General features: G+C 51.0%; 2 protein-coding genes across 2 annotated transcripts in view; one reads left to right on the top strand and one right to left on the bottom strand.

Moving 5' to 3' along the window:
- Positions 1-801: 801 nt before the first annotated feature.
- On the top strand, positions 802-14,484 carry ATP1B1 (ATPase Na+/K+ transporting subunit beta 1). Its single transcript, XM_032184283.1, has 6 exons — positions 802-1,016; positions 2,793-2,921; positions 9,334-9,489; positions 10,292-10,476; positions 12,307-12,387; positions 13,056-14,484. The coding sequence occupies exons 1-6, from the start codon at positions 917-919 to the stop codon at positions 13,320-13,322; spliced, it is 918 nt and encodes a 305-aa protein (XP_032040174.1). The 5' UTR covers positions 802-916; the 3' UTR covers positions 13,323-14,484.
- NME7 (NME/NM23 family member 7) overlaps positions 14,298-16,278 on the bottom strand; it is a 93,124-nt gene continuing 91,143 nt past the window's right edge. Inside the window, exon 12 of the mRNA XM_032184243.1 lies at positions 14,298-14,561. Within this exon, the coding sequence (XP_032040134.1) occupies positions 14,529-14,561 (33 nt within the window). The 3' untranslated portion in view covers positions 14,298-14,528. The remainder of the gene's footprint in view (positions 14,562-16,278) is intronic.

Genomic DNA, 16,278 nt, shown 5'->3' with positions numbered 1-16,278 from the left:
GCTTTGTGTGGTGGCCATGGGGTGCCTGGAGAAGGGCCCCATGTTGGGGCTGGCCTCTGGGGACAGCGGGCTGTCTGGCGTGCGGTTGCCTAGCCTCCTGAGCAACCAGAACGGGCGGAGGGAAGGCTGACAGAGCAAGCCTGCAGCTTAACAGCAGGAAGACACCGGGGCGCCATGTCGTGACCAGGAGGAAGTTCAGAGGTAAATACATCCCAGTGGGGCACGGCAGCCGGGCTGCACGTGTGACTCAGCTGTGTCGTGACACTGTGGGACTTGGGCATCTTGGTGAACTTCCATCGTGGATGGGGATCCCAAGGCTGCACCAGAGCCCTTTGCCCCTTCCTGGGGTCCCCTCACAACGAGCTGCGGGGCCGGGACCCCCACAGGGTGCCGCAGCTTTCCCCCCCCCCCTCCATCATCGGGCCGGCCCCTCCCTGAAGGTCACCTTGCGAGGGCGGCTGCGCCCTCCTCAATAAATAAATAAATAAATAAATAAATAAATAAAAATAAAATAAAGAATATATTAATTAAAAAAAACACACACACACACCATCCCGGCAGGTGCCGCGCGGCGCCCCCTCCCCTCCCCTCCCCTCCCGTCCCGTCCCCTCCCCTCCCCTGCCCGCCCCCCGCCGCCTGCCAGTGGCTGCGGCGCCGTGCGGGCGGGGCCCGCGCCCTATATGAAGGGCTGCGGAGGGCGCCGAGCGCGGCCGCTCCGTGCCCGCTGGGCTCCGCTGCTTCACCCCCCGCTCCTCCGTGCTCCGACAGCCCCCGGACCCCCTCCAGCGCCCCCTCCCCTCCCCGCAAGCCCCCTCCCCGCAGCCCGTCCCGGTGCCGCGGAGCCCGCCCGAGCCCCTCAGCGCTCACCCCCCCCTTCCCTCTCCCCATCCCCTCGGCCGCCCCCCGCTCGCTCGCCATGGCCCGCGGGAAGGCCAAGGACGGCGACGGCAACTGGAAGAAATTCATCTGGAACTCGGAGAAGAAGGAGCTGCTGGGCCGCACCGGGGGCAGCTGGTGTGAGTGTGGGACGGGGGCATGAAGGGGGGGGAGCCGGCGGCGGGGCGACCTTGTGAGGGCGCCTCGTCCTTGGCGCTGCCTCGCCCCGCAGGGAGGGCAGCGGGGCCCTGCCGGAGCCCCCCGCGGGTGCTGGGGTGCCCCGCGATGCTGAGCCTGGCCCTGGCGTGAGGGAGCAGCCCCAGGTGCCAGCCCTGGCTCTGCTGGACCGCAGCGGGCTCCTGCCCTGCCCCTACGTGAGCTGAATGGGGCTGTGGGTGCGCACCCATGGGTGCCCGCTGCGCCCGAGGCTCCGCAATGCTCGCAGCACGGAGGCAGAGCGAGCCCTCCTCGTGCCCAGCCGCCTAGGAGCGATGTCAACCTGCAGGCTGGCCGTCCCGTTCCTCCGTCATAAGCCTACCTGGTGTGGGAAGCTGTGTGGCGCAACCCCCTCGCGCTGGGTTGCCGTGTGTTTGTTCTGAAACCGTGACCTTTAAGGTGTCTCTGGGGCTAGGAGCATCCCGGCTGGGAGACCGGTTCAATAAGCTACCTCCCAGCGCCGGCCTTTTGATGTTACAAAAACTCAAAGGCGTTACGCTGCGGACAACAGCATTAGTGTTTGGTTTGTTACAACAGCACCTCCTATGACCGTGCTCTGGAAAAAATTTCCAAATGTCTTTGACGTCACGACCATTTGCTTTACGCTGCCTGGATACCAAAGAGTGCTTTAACTCCTGGAGCACCGCGATCCGCACCGAGCTCTGCTCACCAGCCATGGCTGCCGCCCCGCTGTCCGGCGGACGAGAGGATGGAGTGTCTTTCTGAGCCTGGCCCTCCTGATCCTTTCTTTCACAAATGGAAAACGAAATCCACCAGAAATGGCTGCTTTAATGAGGAGGCTTCTCCACTGATGGAGCTTTTTTGTGATGGGGCTCAGGAGAGGAGGAATACCTTCACTACTGCTTCCTCCCCTGCCCTTGTATCTGTTCACCTTGAGTCCTCCATGTAAACCTCGTCCGCGTTCGCGATTAGGCTAGGACGCCGGGATTGAGCAGGCTCTTTGAAGTGTTCCTCGCTGCAGTGCTTGTTCCCGCAGCCTGATTAGCCCCTAGTTGCTTGGCATGGGCTGGCTTATCCTTCCTGTAGGCGGCCTGGTGATGCCTAGTACGGCGTGTTACTGTGCAGTTAATCAGTTGAGATAATCCCTGTAAACTGGTAACCGATACCCAGAGTCTGAGCTGCGCTGCCTCTCAGGCTCTTCCCCCCCGCTAGGATTATTCTAGGCATCTCCTTTCAGACCCAAACTAAATTTAGTCCTTCATTATTACATAATTCAGTTTTTAATTGGTATGAGCGGTGCTGGCGTGCCTTTGTAGATGCGCAAGGTTGGTAAATGCGGAGTGCTGTGACATGCTGAAGTGCTTGCCTGCATTTGAGATTGAGCCTTGGTGCTGATTTGGGCCTAAAATCTGCCTCTGTTGTCTCTGGTGGAGGCCAGAGTCTGAATTATTAGGGAGGTCACACTTGACCAATGCTTGTAAACCTGAATCTAACAGCTTCTCTGGGCTCTGTGGAAATAGCTCTGACGCCCAGAGTGGTGTGGAGTGTGTAGCACTGCCTATAGCACGTTGACTTGCGTTGGGCTGGTGCTTTGCTGAAAGCCTGGCACCTTGTGGTAGCCTTGGTCAGCCAAAGGATCCATTAAAATATGGGAGAACGCATTGTAATCCTCACCCTTTATGATCCCAAATTAATTGGGGCTTGATTCGATTCATCTTTCCGTTTGTTTTCTCTTGCAGTTAAGATCCTCCTCTTCTATGTCATCTTCTACGGTTGCCTGGCAGGTATTTTCATTGGGACCATCCAAGTGATGTTGCTCACCGTCAGTGAATTTGAACCCAAATACCAGGATCGAGTGGCACCTCCAGGTAACTAACGAGGAGGCCCGTGCTGGCCCGGGTGCAAGCTGTTCTGGGGAGGCGGTTTGGTTACTCACCTCCAGGAGGAGGATGAAATAAGCATCTCGTTGCTGCAACACATATTTGTAGGGGGTGGGTATGTTCTAAGCCTTCTGTGTTAACAGCACGGGAAATCGAAGGCAATCCAGACAGAATTAAAGGTTGCATCACATGGAGTGTGCCTCCTCTCGGAGAGGAACTCGAACCTGGATTGTTGCTCTCCCCTTTCCCTAAACAGAAATGATGCAGTGAGGCTCAGGTTTTGCTCAGGAATGAGCTCTGTGACAGAACTGGGTTCAGTTTTTCTTCATAGCCACTGCGCTCCTATGGGAAAATGAAGGGACAAAGGGAAAATGCTGGCTTCATCCTTGAAACTGGGGTGCACAGGGAGAGAGGGGGCAGTACCAATTGTGGATGTGCTTGCTGAATTGTGCTGGTTAATGCTGAGCTCTGCTGTGTGAGCCGGAGGAGGTAACGGCATCTGCAGAGGGCTGTTTCCCTTGATGTTGAGTGGGGAGGGTTAGAGGCAGCTCCTGATGGACGGCCTTTCTCTGTTAGACAAAACAGGAGCCCCTGCTCGAGGTGCAAACGTGCTGAGAGCCCCCCTCTTGTTGCTGCAGACGGGGTGAGCAGCCACTGCCGCAGGTCAGGCTCTGCTGCGCTGGTTCCTGCCGCAGCCAGCGGCCGCGCGGAGCGTGGCAGGGAGCTGCGCAACTGCTGCTTGCCCACATTGCAAATGACCTTGAGGCTGCTTGGCACTGGCTATGGTAATGATCTGCCTCCAGTTGCTCTGTAAAACAGTTCAGAAGCTTTTAATAACGGTGGTATTTAAGTGACAATTGTGAGGCTGACGGCTTGTAGCTGCAGAAGCTGGCTCTAGTGTCACACGGTGTTTTACAGCCCCACTGTCTGCAGTGCTGCTATGCTGCAACTGTTCCCTGCTCTGACAGCACGGGGAGCGTTGCCTTCACCAGATGGTGCTAATCTCCGCAGAGAATCATCTTTTTCAGATAACTGCTTTTCCACCAGCATTTTTTAAACAAAACAGACTGAAATTGCTGTCTTAGTATATGGCATTTAAGGTACCAGCATGGCTGGGTTAAGTGCTGTCTGGAGCACTGTATCCAGCTCTGCATCAGGCTTCTGATGCTTGCAGGAAGGACTAAACTGTCACTGGTGCTGACCAGAGCTGTTAGCTGCATTTGGAAGACTAACATGGGTAATGGTGGAAGAGTTATTTTTTTTAATGTGTTTTTCCTCGGCTGAAGCCCAGTGGTCTTACCAGACATGAAATAATTAGCAAAGAAGCTGGATCTTGGGTCACATCCAGACAGACATGCTGTTTAGCCTGATGTCACATAATTACTCATTCTAGGTAACTTAGAATTATTGCAAACCCCCATTACCCAAAGCTAATTTCAAAGCAACTTGGTAGTAAAATCTCTGTGCAAGATCTCAGCCTGCAGAGGGTTTTGTCTCTTAATTAAATACTGCACCACTTCTCTGAGCTTTGTCCTTTTTTTTAACAACAACAGCAACCAAAAAAAAAAGAATTTCAAGATGCTGTTGTAGTGGGTGCCATAGGAAGCAAAATGGAGGACGGCTGAAAAGGCTTTGGGGGATCTTTTGAGTTTGAAATGGGCTTTCAGGACTTAAATCAACCAGAAAAAAAAAAATCTAACTCCTGAACAAATGGCAGCCTGCTTGGAAAGGGTTTCAAACCCACTGTAATGGCACATGAATACCATTTAAAGGGGACACTTACCTGCTAACAGCACAGGGCCCTTGGCAAGCCATCATCTGACTTACTACCAGTGTGGATGAACCTGCGTGAGGTGTGCTGTCAATGTCAAGTTTGTTTCTAGCCCTGCAGCACGGCACCCGTTAGACCACAATGTGCCCAAATAAACTTTTAACAAGGGCTTTATCGAGGCTGTGCTGAGTTGTGCACCGCTGCCTGCGGGAGGTCAGCAGTCCCCGTGTTCCCATGCTGCTTGTGGTCTCCTGCACTGCAAGCAGAACTGCATTTCTGACGATTAGCACGCTTGCTCATGTACACAGTGAGCATCGAACTTCCCATGAACTGGGAGCTGTGCGGACTGTGAACTACTTAAAATAAAATGTGGTGCAATTCTAGTTCCTGGTTCTTGTGGGGAGAGTTGCAAGCCAAGTATATTGGCAGCTTGAAAACTAGAGGGCAAGTCCCTTCAGTTTGCACCTTCCCTAACCGTCTTGGGCTCACATGAACCTCTCCTTCAAGGTTTGCAGGAAAAAAAACGCTGTAGGGGCTGCTGCAATCTCATTCCTGTTCTGCAGTACACAAATTCACTAACAGTGGCAGAAGCTACAGGATGTTTCATTGAGTTATTGATAGGGGCACAGCACTGAAAGCCACAAAGTGCTATTTTTAAATATCATTAACATGCTAATTGGTTCCTGCACCACTTGGCTGTGCATTTCCAGGATAACTTCCCTCCTGGGGGAAGGGGCAGCGCAGTTCACCTTGTCCAGCCCTTGCCACGGGGACAGCCCCTGCTCCTGGTACATTTCCACCTGTGCCGTGCCTCGGGCTCTGCTTTGCCACAGCCCTTACCCTGCTAAGGGGGAAGGGGGGGGAATTGCCTTTGAAACACAGAGTGCCAAGTGTTTTCCTGAATCCATTTTCTTTCCCGACCCAATCTAAATCGGGCTGTGTATCCTGCCATCTTGTGGTGCTTGCCCTGCGGAACACAGTCCACCTGCCCTACAGCTGGTGTGGGGGGGGAGCCCACAGCTGCCTGAGGCTGTTCAGGAGTGGCTGCAAAGGGTCAGGAGATCTCATGTCCTCGTGTCCCTGCTGGTTTAAACACCATCTTGCCACGATGTGCTTGGGCAGTGCTGGTGTGGTGTGTATTCCCCAGCTGGCTTACTTAGCTCAGATAGTATCTGGGAGGTGGAAATGAGAGCGACAGGAAAGCCCCAAGGAGCAAGTGCCACCTCCTGTTGAGTCACGCTTTGCTGCTGCCTCTTGTCGCAGTACCAGAGTACGAGAAATACCTGGATCTCGAGCTCCAGAGACACAACCTGCCTCCAGCTGAGCAGACCTTGCATTTGTAGAGAACTTGCACCTGCTTTCTGCACTTCTGTGGTGAGGCAGGCAGTGGTTAGGAGCTGGGAAGGACATCCATGAGTGTGGGGGCTCTCAAAGTCCGTCCTCACTGAGCGAGGCTGGCGGGGGTGCGTTGGGTAGGGATGGCGTAGTGGTTGCTAAATTGGTGATCTGTGTCACCCGAGTGGTGCTCAGACACAGCGTGAACCAGGAGAACGTGGTGCTGGGAAGTGAGCACAGCGTGATGAAGCAGCTGTTGTCACTACAGGCTTGCACAACCATTCCTAATAATGAGCTTGACCTACAGCTCCTGGCTTCTTCCCCTTCACCCTCCAGACGCGTTTTTCTGAAGTCTTGCTCCTGCAGCGTAGAGCGACGAGGTCTGTGTAGGGATTGAGTTTTAAATGAAATGGGATAAATGTGACTTTAGTCTGCAACAGCGTTATGGAAGTAGAATGGTAGCTGGAAAAAATAATGGCCTCACACTTGCTTCATTTTAGATATCCTGATGCAGTCACGGAGTTAGCCAACAAAAAGAGGCGTCGTGTTGTTAAGTCAAGGCATCGTTCGTTGCTTAGTGGCTGGTGTCAGTCCAGTGCGAACAGCAGTCTGACTTCCTAGCAGTGTCCTCTAAGGCAACTGCGGAAATAGTATTTCAAAAGCAGCTCTGTCACCGTTTTCCTAGCAATCAGTGACTTGATTGTTCCATGTTGTGGGCAGCAGCATCACTACACATGACTGGTGCTTCTCCGGTGATAGCATGAGACGAACCGCGGCCAGCAGGACATCACTGCACAGTGAGGGAGCGTTGCTTGGACTCCTGGCTATGGGAACACTTGAGACTTCATTTCTTTCCCCCTAGAGCTTGCTCATGAATGGCTTCCTCGTGTGCTCAAGTCCCTAAGAAGCTTAATCATCCCTGTACTTCATTAGTGCTGCATATTTCCTTACGTGCCTATTGGCCCCTGGTAGGTAGCTCTGGCATGGCTCAACTTGGTAAATTTTTTCCTTATTTTTTTTCCTTACTTGTTTCAGTTCTCGCAGTAGGGGTGAGAGAAGGTTTCAGAAGGGCTGCAGAAGTGTTTCAGAGAGGAAGGGTTCACTGGTAGTGAAGCTTTTATTTTGGATATGAACATAGAGGTGGCACAGCAGGGATGGCAAGGAAGGAAATAAGTGATAAGTCTGTGCGTAGGGCTCCGTGCAGTCAGTCACAGGCATGTGAGTATGGAAGTGGTGGTGAAAACCAGTGATGGATCTTTTTGAATCAGGATAAAGCACCTTTCATCTTCACATGGATTGTCCTGTTTGCCTGATGAGTGCTGCTCTGCACATCGGCACCCGGGTGTGGACCTGTCCCAAAGGCAGACCCTTTGTGTCGGGAGCCTGTTCTCCAGGTCACTGGCCAGAAGACTGGCTTTGGGCTGGGCATGTTGGTGGCCAGGCTGCCGGGGCCTCCGCAGGTGCTCGTGCTGCCCTTCCCCTCACCTCTGCCTCGCCTGCGCGGGTGCCTTTACGCACTGCACTGCCTTGGATAAGATAAAAAGCAGGGGTGGGGACTTGCTGCCAGGGGTCCTCAGCGCAGCCGATAGTTCAGCTGCCTGGCCAAAGCTTATTAAGGCCTGGCTGAGCTTTCTTGAATGTTATATTTACACACGCAGATGATAACTGTAACCTGAACTCTGGAGGAGGCAGACCCAGATAGCCACTTGAAGCGACTCTCAGCCTGTTGCTTCCTAGCGGGCTATAAATGCAAGGAGAGGCTGGCAGCACAGACTGAACACAGTTTATATGTTTATAACCATTTGTGAAGCAAGAAAGCAAATAATTAATTGAAAAGGGATTGAAAACTCAACTGATTTCGTAGGGTGAGCCCTAACTCTGCTGGTGGAGCACCGAGCTGCTTCTAAACTTGTAACGCTCGCCCCAGCCTGTTCGTACCACCGGGAGATTGGAGAGGGCAGCGCTGCTTCCTGGAATAAAACTCGAAACCGCAAGCTGCTCGCTGGACGTCTCGCTATCTTTGGCTACTCAGAGCTGCGTTTAGGGGAACAAAGCTAATCTTTGTCCCGGGTTACAAATTCCACCTCAGTGGGCAGGGGAGTGGTGAGCTGGCCCGAGGAGGGACTAAGCAGAAGCACTCAAGTGGCTTTGGAAAAACGGCAGGAGTCACAAGCTCCTGTGGGCTGGGGCCAGCCAGCTAAGCTGCCCGAGTTCTGTGCTGGAGGAACTTGTTGGCAACAGACCTGCTGTCAAAGCAAATGCTGCTCCCCTGCTCCTTTTTTTGTTCTCGCTAAAGTGGAGATGACAAACTGAACACAAGTCGAGACCTCAATAATTACAGTGGCAGCCGCAAAGGCAGCGTGAGCTCCAGTTCCCATTACTTTAAGCTTAAGCGTTAGCCGTGCATCAATGCATTCAATTAAAACGTGACCCAAGCTTCACGCAAGAGCAGCTATTTCCAAGTCCCATAATGACAAGCAAAGGGCTTGGCATTTTTCATCATCCGCAGCCATTACTTGTATCCAGTGCCTTCTGCCCATGCATTCTTTTTCTACTCATCCTCCGAAAGTCGAAATTGGAGCTGGTTACTCAGCCCAGAATGTAGGGCAGTCTTTTGAACGTCTCTCCTGTGTGGAGGTGTTTCTTGCTCGGTGGTGTGTTTCTGATTATAGAGCTCAGGATGCTATTTCTACAGCCAGAAATGATGTTTAAGGAGTGAAAAGACGAGTCAAAATGATCAGGCTGATGAACTCACTGAGAAAATGTCTCCTGCCCTGCATCCCACAAGGGAAATGTGGAGAGGCCATACCTAACTTAGGGAGCCCCCCTCGTCTGCTGTTGCAGGGGTTGATGAATGGGCATCCCCGATGCACCCTAAACGTGTAGCATTGCACCCTGTTAGGGACACGTGTTGGAGAAGCCTTCCAGGGGAGTTTGGTTGTGTGATGTTCTCTCACACAGTTTCCCTTCTGCCCTCAGGGAGGAGGCAGCAGTGGGCAGGGGGCCTGCGGCTGGCTGTTTTTCTGGAGAAAAACCTTGACTTGTAGCCTCCCTTCTGCCTCTGTGATTTTTATCTGCTTAGTGATGCAAACACCGTGACGAATATTCCAGACTGTTGTTGGAAAGAGGAGATAAGAGCCCTTCAGAACCTCCCCTCTAGTGAGCTTGTTTTGTGCAAGTCCTGAGGTCTGAAAAATGCAGATTAGTAAGAACGCTTTATGCTCTCGGTGTGTGTAGCATTGCCCGGAGGCTGTGCAGCTCCTAATGTTTTCTTTCTGATTTTGCTTTCTTTAGGACTGACCCAAGTCCCCCAGGTACAAAAGACAGAAATTTCCTTCACTGCCTCCGACTCTAAAAGTTACGAGCCGTACGTGAAGAATCTTGAGAAGTTCTTGAAGGACTACAGCGCTGATCAGCAAACTGAAAACATCATATTTCAGGACTGCGGGGGTAAGTCTGGGTGGTTTCCTACGGTTGAGGTCTCTGACCAGTGCCTCTGTGTCAGGCCCATCAAAAAAGGAGGGTTAGCAGCGGTGTTCTGTCTTCAGCTGTTCCTTGCATTGTTACCAGAGCCACGCTGGTAAACTTTAACTGGTAGACTTTGGTTTCAGTCGCATCACTGCTCATTAAACAATTAGTTGAGACAGACCACATTTGGCCAGGGACGTACCTAAGAAGCTTACTGCAATGGGTATGTGGCCAGGGACTTGCAGATTTCACTTGGCCAAAGGTGCAGCTGACTCTCAAAAGCGCCTGGCACTGACCTTATATCCTCCCTGCAAGCCACAGGGGAATTTTGCAGGTGACTTTGCTGAAGCCAGTGTCGGTCCTCCTGATGCAATGCAGCAAAGCATCAGGAAGATGTTAATCTTTAACAGATTATATGCAATGATGGGGAATCAGACTGTCGCCTCATGTGAGACGTGCATGTGAAATCTGAGGGAGACCCGCTCGTAAAAGCTGATAAAAAAAAATCTCTGCGCCAGCGAATTGCAAATGTGTTTGCTCTCTGGTAGCCTGTAGGAAGCCTCAGATAGAAAACAAAGCCCCCACAGACTTGCTGGTCTGCGATCAGCCTGCGTGTGGGGGAGTGGCTGGGTGCAGGTCTGTGCTGTCAGCCTCTAGAAGGTGGCGTCACCTGCCTGGGCAAGTGGGAAATCCCGACGGCATGGTGAAGCACAAATATAGCTGTTCCTGACGAGCAGAAGGTTGAGTTTCATACGTTTGTTTTTCCGTTCCTCCACCATGGCAGATATGCCTATGGATTACAAAGACAGAGGACCATACAGCGATACCCAAGGCCAGAAGAAGGTCTGCAAATTCAAACGTGAATGGCTGGAAAACTGTTCTGGAATACAGGATCCCACCTTTGGGTACAAGGATGGCAAACCATGCATCCTCGTCAAGCTCAACAGAATTATTGGCTTCAAACCTAAGGCAAGTATCCCTTCCCTTTGTAACAGGAGCTACTGATAAGGATGGGGAGTTGGCTGCAGATTTGCTGTGGCTCTGGAGCAGTTACTGAATTTGTGCCTGCGCTTCTGTCTCTGGAGGGAGATAAGCATGAAACCCGTTCTGCAGTGGGGGGACTGTGAGGCCGTTTGAATGACTGGCTTTAAAAGTACGTTTCTTTAAAAAGCAAACTGCACACTGCAAGCTTATGGCGAGCAGCAGTGAGCTCTGACAGCACGAGCTGCTGGTGAACTGCCTGGTGACTCGCAGAGCCTGCTAATGGCCTGCTCTGAGGAAGTGTTCTCTTCAGCTGGTAAAACCCACTTTAACCCTGCGCTTCTGCGTGACCGTTGCAGACCTACCATGTCTGTAATGAGCTCAGCAAATTGTGTCACGCCTCCATCTTCTCCGTTCTTTCCTCAGGCAGTGCGGAGTTGCCTGGCTTGCTAAAACCACTTAATTAAATGGAGTAGTGCTACATTAGGCATTAGGCTGATACATGTCTGTAAAGCGTAAACTACATCGGAGAGTTTGGCAAAGCTCTTACTGCAGGAAAGGTGAGGAGATCTTTAGGTGATTTAATGCAGCTTCAGAAATGCTGGTTTATGTCTGCTGTCACCCTTGGCTCGGGCTGGGCTGGATAGCAGGTGTGCACTGACGCTGAAGGAAGTTCAGCTGCACAGGAACCGCTTTTACTTGCAGGTTTTTCCCCAGCACGTTTAAATGCTAAAACGTTCTGTAAGGACTCGACAGCAGAGCGCATGTTCCTGAACGAGGCACTGTGCAAAACACGCCTCTCCGTCTTCTGGGGGGAAAGCAGTGCAAATGGTGCGGCAAGCAGCCTTCATCACCACCATCAGTGTCTCTGAGAGCAGGGGGAAGGGTACTGACTGGCCAGCTGACGTGTTTTGAGGCATGTTTTATAAAGGGGACTGCCCTGTGCTAAAATCCAGTTGAATTTTGAATCATCTGATCCTGGGTGGCAACAGCAGGTGCATTAGAACAGGCACATGCTGTGCTTGGTACCTGGCGGTTGTAGGATGGCAGGAATGTTTGTAGGATGTAGGATGGCGCATGTTTGATGATCGGGGAAGAGAAGGGGTCAGTGCCTGCCTCCATTCCTTGCCACAGGGCTCTGCAGAGCTCCGGGCTGCGTTAGAGAGCAGGGTCTGGTGGAGGTATGACTTCACACGCTTCCCTCAGGAATGGCGCACATGTCCAAGGCAGTCCTCGTCTCCCCCATTCCACGCTTCATCAGGGACCCTACAGCTCTGGTGTTGCCAAACACAAGTGAAGCCAAACTCCTCTTAGTAAGAGACCAACGTCGGAGCTGACGCTCCCAGCTTTCCCTCAGACACTTGGAGCCTTTGTCCTTCCGTGCCGGTGATGTCAAAGCTGGGGAACGTCAGGGTGTGCCTGCCTCTATTGTTCCGCGCTGCGCTTTCCAGTCCTAACTGCACTCACCTGGCGCAGAGGTAGCAAAGCTTCCAGCAGAGCGTCTCATTCTGCCACTGCGTGACATTTGCACAAACCCTGCTGGCAGCTGGTGCTCTACCATGAGACGCTTTCCTCAGTGAAATGAAAAATACCCTGAAGTGCTTGCTTTGGCAGCCAGAGCAGCTTTACGTGGGTTAACTTGTGCTTCATGTAGTTGTGTTACGCTGCGTGTCCTCCCAGGAACAGGCACCAGTTGCTGCTGCCTCTGAACTTGAGCTGGAAGGGATCCCCGTTAGCTGTTAGTTTGGTACCACTGAGCTTTGCTGCTGCCAAGAGGCGTTCAGCGTGTAACGTTGCCTTGGTTTGGGTTTCTTCTAGGCTCCGGTAAACGAAAGCCTTCCTGCAGAGGTCATGGCAAAATACAACCCGTACCTCATCCCCGTGCACTGTGCTCCCAAGGTAAGTGAGATGCAACGAAGGCAAAATCAGCATACTGCAGGCAGGGACTCCCCGAGTTTTCGTCCAGCCGGAGCTTCCTCGCTCTGCCTTCCTGCAGGCAGTTGGGGTGGTTTTCACTTGGGAGCTCTTCCCAAAATGTCATTGCTGAGGAAGGAACAACAGCAGTGTTGTTCCTCCTCACAGAGAGGGGCAACAGCAGGGCCAAGGAGTAAAAGGGATCCTCAGAATAGCTTCCAAGTGATACGCTGGAGTTCTTAGCAAGGATGGTTGAAAAATGGCTCTGGCGGAGATGCTTTACCTTGAATATTAGAACTGCTGAGGAACAGCAGAGGCTTCTTGTTCCATTAGTTTTTTAACCACAGATGGTGCATTGGTATGACAAGCAGCTGTGGTGTCCTCTCTATGTACAAAGAAGTGGCTGAGTTTTTTTTTTAAAAAAAAGCTCTTTTCCTGGATGATACACGCTTGGAGGCACTTCCTTTGCAGCTGCTGGTAGGACAGCTCATGACTGTCCTTTCCACTATGGGGACGGTCCTTGTGCTGTCAGGCTGAGGATGGGTGGTGACCAAAGAGAGCGCACAGCATTGGTGAAAAGCAGATGGTGGGAAAACAGCTGCAAAATGCAGCGCTGGGATAACGAGCATCTCTTGTTCTTGCCCATCTCTCAGAGAGAAGAAGATGCAGACAAAATAGGCACAGTGGAGTACTACGGGATGGGAGGCTACTCCGGCTTTGCCCTGCAGTACTACCCCTACTACGGCAAGCTCCTGCAGCCGCGGTACCTGCAGCCGCTGGTGGCAGTGCAGTTCACCAACCTGACCTACGACGTGGAAGTGCGCGTGGAGTGCAGGGCCTACGGGCAGAACATCCAGTACAGCGACAAAGACCGCTTCCAGGGACGCTTTGATATTAAATTTGACATAAGAAGCAGCTGATTGTAAGCACAACTCTCTTTCCCCCCTCTCCTCCTCCTAGCCATTTAAAAAGGTTTAAAAAAAAAAAAAGAACAAAAAAGAAAACCTACTAGTCTTGAACAAACTGTCATACGTATGGGACCTACACGTAATCTATATGCTTTACACTAGCTTTCTGCATTTACTAGGTTAGAATGTAAACAAAGTGTAGCAATAGCGACAAATATTTATTCTACTGTAAATGACAAAAGAAAACAAAATTGAGCCTTGGGACATGCCCATTTTTACTGTAAATTATGATTCCATAACTGACTTGTAGTAAGCAGTGTTTCTGGCCCCTAAGTATTGCTGCCTTGTGTATTTTATTTAGTGTACAGTACTATAGGTGCATACTCTGGTCATTTTTCAAGCCATGTATTGTATCTGTTTTCTACTTCTCGTGAGCAAAGACTTTTGCTGTCCAAGGTGTAAATACTCAATGGGACTAGAACTGGCATGATACTTCTAATTATTTTGTTCCTTTTAAAAGAAAGGCCCACCTGTGAGACTATATTTAACAGCACTCCATAAGGCTTCTGACTTTTCTGTGGTGTTAGGGTATTTTATTTGGAGGGGTGGCAGGGGAAACTAACTTAAGTGAAGTTAAAGAGAATAAATGATTGTGTACTGTGCTTGTAGCGAATGCTGTCTCTCTCTCTCTCTCTCTCTCTTTCTCTCTCTCTCCACCTTTTCCCTCATCCTCCAGTATGTTGTGTGAGAGACCTGGGTCAGACTATCACTCCCCTCGGTGATAGGCATAACTCTTTGCTTTGTATATTTTCTTTTTTCTTTTTTTTTTTTTCTTTTCCTGCTGGAGGCATCGCACACTGTGGTGCTAATGTCTTTATTGAATGTTTTAACCATTTTCATGGTGGACGAATTTTATATTTATGCAGTTGTACAATTTTATTTTTTCTGCAAGAAAGTGTAATGTATGAAATAAACCAAAGTCACATGTTTGAAAATAAATCTTTATTTTAAACTTTATAAAAGCAATGCAGTACCCCATAGAATGGTGTTAAATGTTGTCTGAAGTGCAAAACTCTATGTTCTAACATGTAATAATAGCCAGGAGTACAGTGCTCTTGTTGATCTTGTATTTCAGTCAGGTTGAAACATTGGACAAATAAATGAATGAACACACTGCTTGGTGTCCACGGCTTTTGCTTTGCGTGGGGATAGAGGCTCTCAGTTGTCCAGGATCTTGAAGAAGTACTGCACCTAGTCAAAAACAAAATACATTTTTATCATTTCCAGAGCATCCGAGCTTGAGGTGGTTGGAACGCGCACTGGGATTGCTGTCAAGCGCTGCTGCCACCTTTGAGCAAATACACGATGCTTCTGCTCCATAACAGAGCGGTTTGGGGTTAAGTATTTGTTCTCCCCTCGCCCTGAGCTGATGCCTTAGAGGCTGCAGAGGCATGTGTGCCCTGATTGCATTGCTCATTAAAACATCCTCAGTGAAGGCTTGCGGTGTTCACTGTCACTGCATGTGCTCCAGGCCTAGCGGCACCAGCTGAGTGTTCCCGTGGTAAGGTCAGGTAAGAGCCGTTTGTTAACCGCCTGCCAGAGGTAAGTGCTGCAGGGCCAGGCGGGGAGAGAGCTGGCGTCACAAAAGCAGAAGAAAGGGAGCTGCAGGGCCGGGATTTGTCCTTGGCTGCTGCTGGGCCAGCTGCCCTGCTCTGAGCACAGGCTGCGCCTGAGAGGGCTGCTCAGAGATGTGACGGGTTGGCAGCCAGCTTCCTGCCGGAGTCAGGATCCCTTTATGCTGTATGGAGCAGATCCCAGGCAGAATTTCTCTGGGTAAAGTGGCAAAACATGAATATCCTAGAGCAAGCTGCTTGAAAAAGCCCTCATAATTAGAATGCAATATACTGGAAAAGCAATCTGCTGAACTTTTAGCCATCTGCTCGAAGGCCAAACATAGCTATTGTACACCACAGCAGTCAGCACAAGTGTTTCATCGTTTTTAACAACGAGCATGAGCTAGCTGAAACCTCACCTTCGGCTGGTTAATTTGCTGCTGTATGCATATAGGCAAGGGCTCAACAAAACAAAGCCGCTGTGAGTGAAGCACCAAAGTACTCCCTGAAAGGCACGCTGAAGTCACACGTGTTACGGGAACACTTGGCCGTGTGGGCGCCCGGCAGGTGGTTGTTTTACAACCCAGATGGGGTGGAGATGGGGGTTGCACGGGTCAAGGTTTCTTAGGCACAGCCTCGCCCCTACAGGTCAAACCTTATGTGCTTGGCAGGTGATACTTTAAAAAAAAAAAAAAAGCTTTAGTTTAAGAAAAGCCAACTCATAGTTAGATAATTTATTGCAGGCTAATTTACTATATAAGAGCAAAGTCCAAGTGTAAACCAATAATAAAGATAGTGTCCTATTCTAGGGGGCTGGCCAAACACCACGGAAAGCTTATGGCACCTGCGTTTCCTTCAGGGAGCAGGTGGCACAGGCAGCATGTACCCTGAGTAATACATTATAAAATAATGCAAAAAAACAAGCGTTTATCCACAAATCACTAGCACGGACTCAGTGAAAGCAGGCTGGCCAGCTCGGCTCACTAATTAACCAGGCACTAACTGCAGTGGCTGCCCTGTCCTCACGCTTGCCAGCCGCCCACTGATGAGACTGGGCTTCCTGACAGCTCGGCTACCACCAGGCTGCCCCAAAATGCAACTCATTCGTCAGCCCCAGTGGAGGCTCAGCACCACACGGCTGCAGGGATTAAACCAACCCACAACCACACCAGAAAACCACGCGTGGACTTCTGGACAGGCAGCTCACGCACTGGAGCCAGCAATGATGGTTACACAGCAGACTTTACCTTCACAGTCCTACTGCCAGAGCCGCTGTGTGCTGCTATGCACACAGTGAAAAGCTGGGGATGGTAAAGACGTAAACGAGCACATCCAGCTAAAATTAACAGCACCTG

Source organism: Aythya fuligula, chromosome 1 (genome assembly GCF_009819795.1).
Source record: "Aythya fuligula isolate bAytFul2 chromosome 1, bAytFul2.pri, whole genome shotgun sequence".
NCBI classification, from domain to species: Eukaryota; Metazoa; Chordata; class Aves; order Anseriformes; family Anatidae; genus Aythya; species Aythya fuligula.
This window is presented reverse-complemented; position numbering and strand designations above follow the sequence as displayed.

Bases quoted from the DNA above. Each gene is read 5' to 3' on its own strand.
- ATP1B1 (XM_032184283.1), top strand. From the start codon at position 917: ATGGCCCGCGGGAAGGCCAAGGACGGCGACGGCAACTGGAAGAAATTC. The intron at 1,017-2,792 runs GTGAGTGTGGGA...TTTCTCTTGCAG, and splicing joins CCGCACCGGGGGCAGCTGGT to TTAAGATCCTCCTCTTCTAT. The intron at 12,388-13,055 runs GTAAGTGAGATG...CCCATCTCTCAG, and splicing joins CCGTGCACTGTGCTCCCAAG to AGAGAAGAAGATGCAGACAA.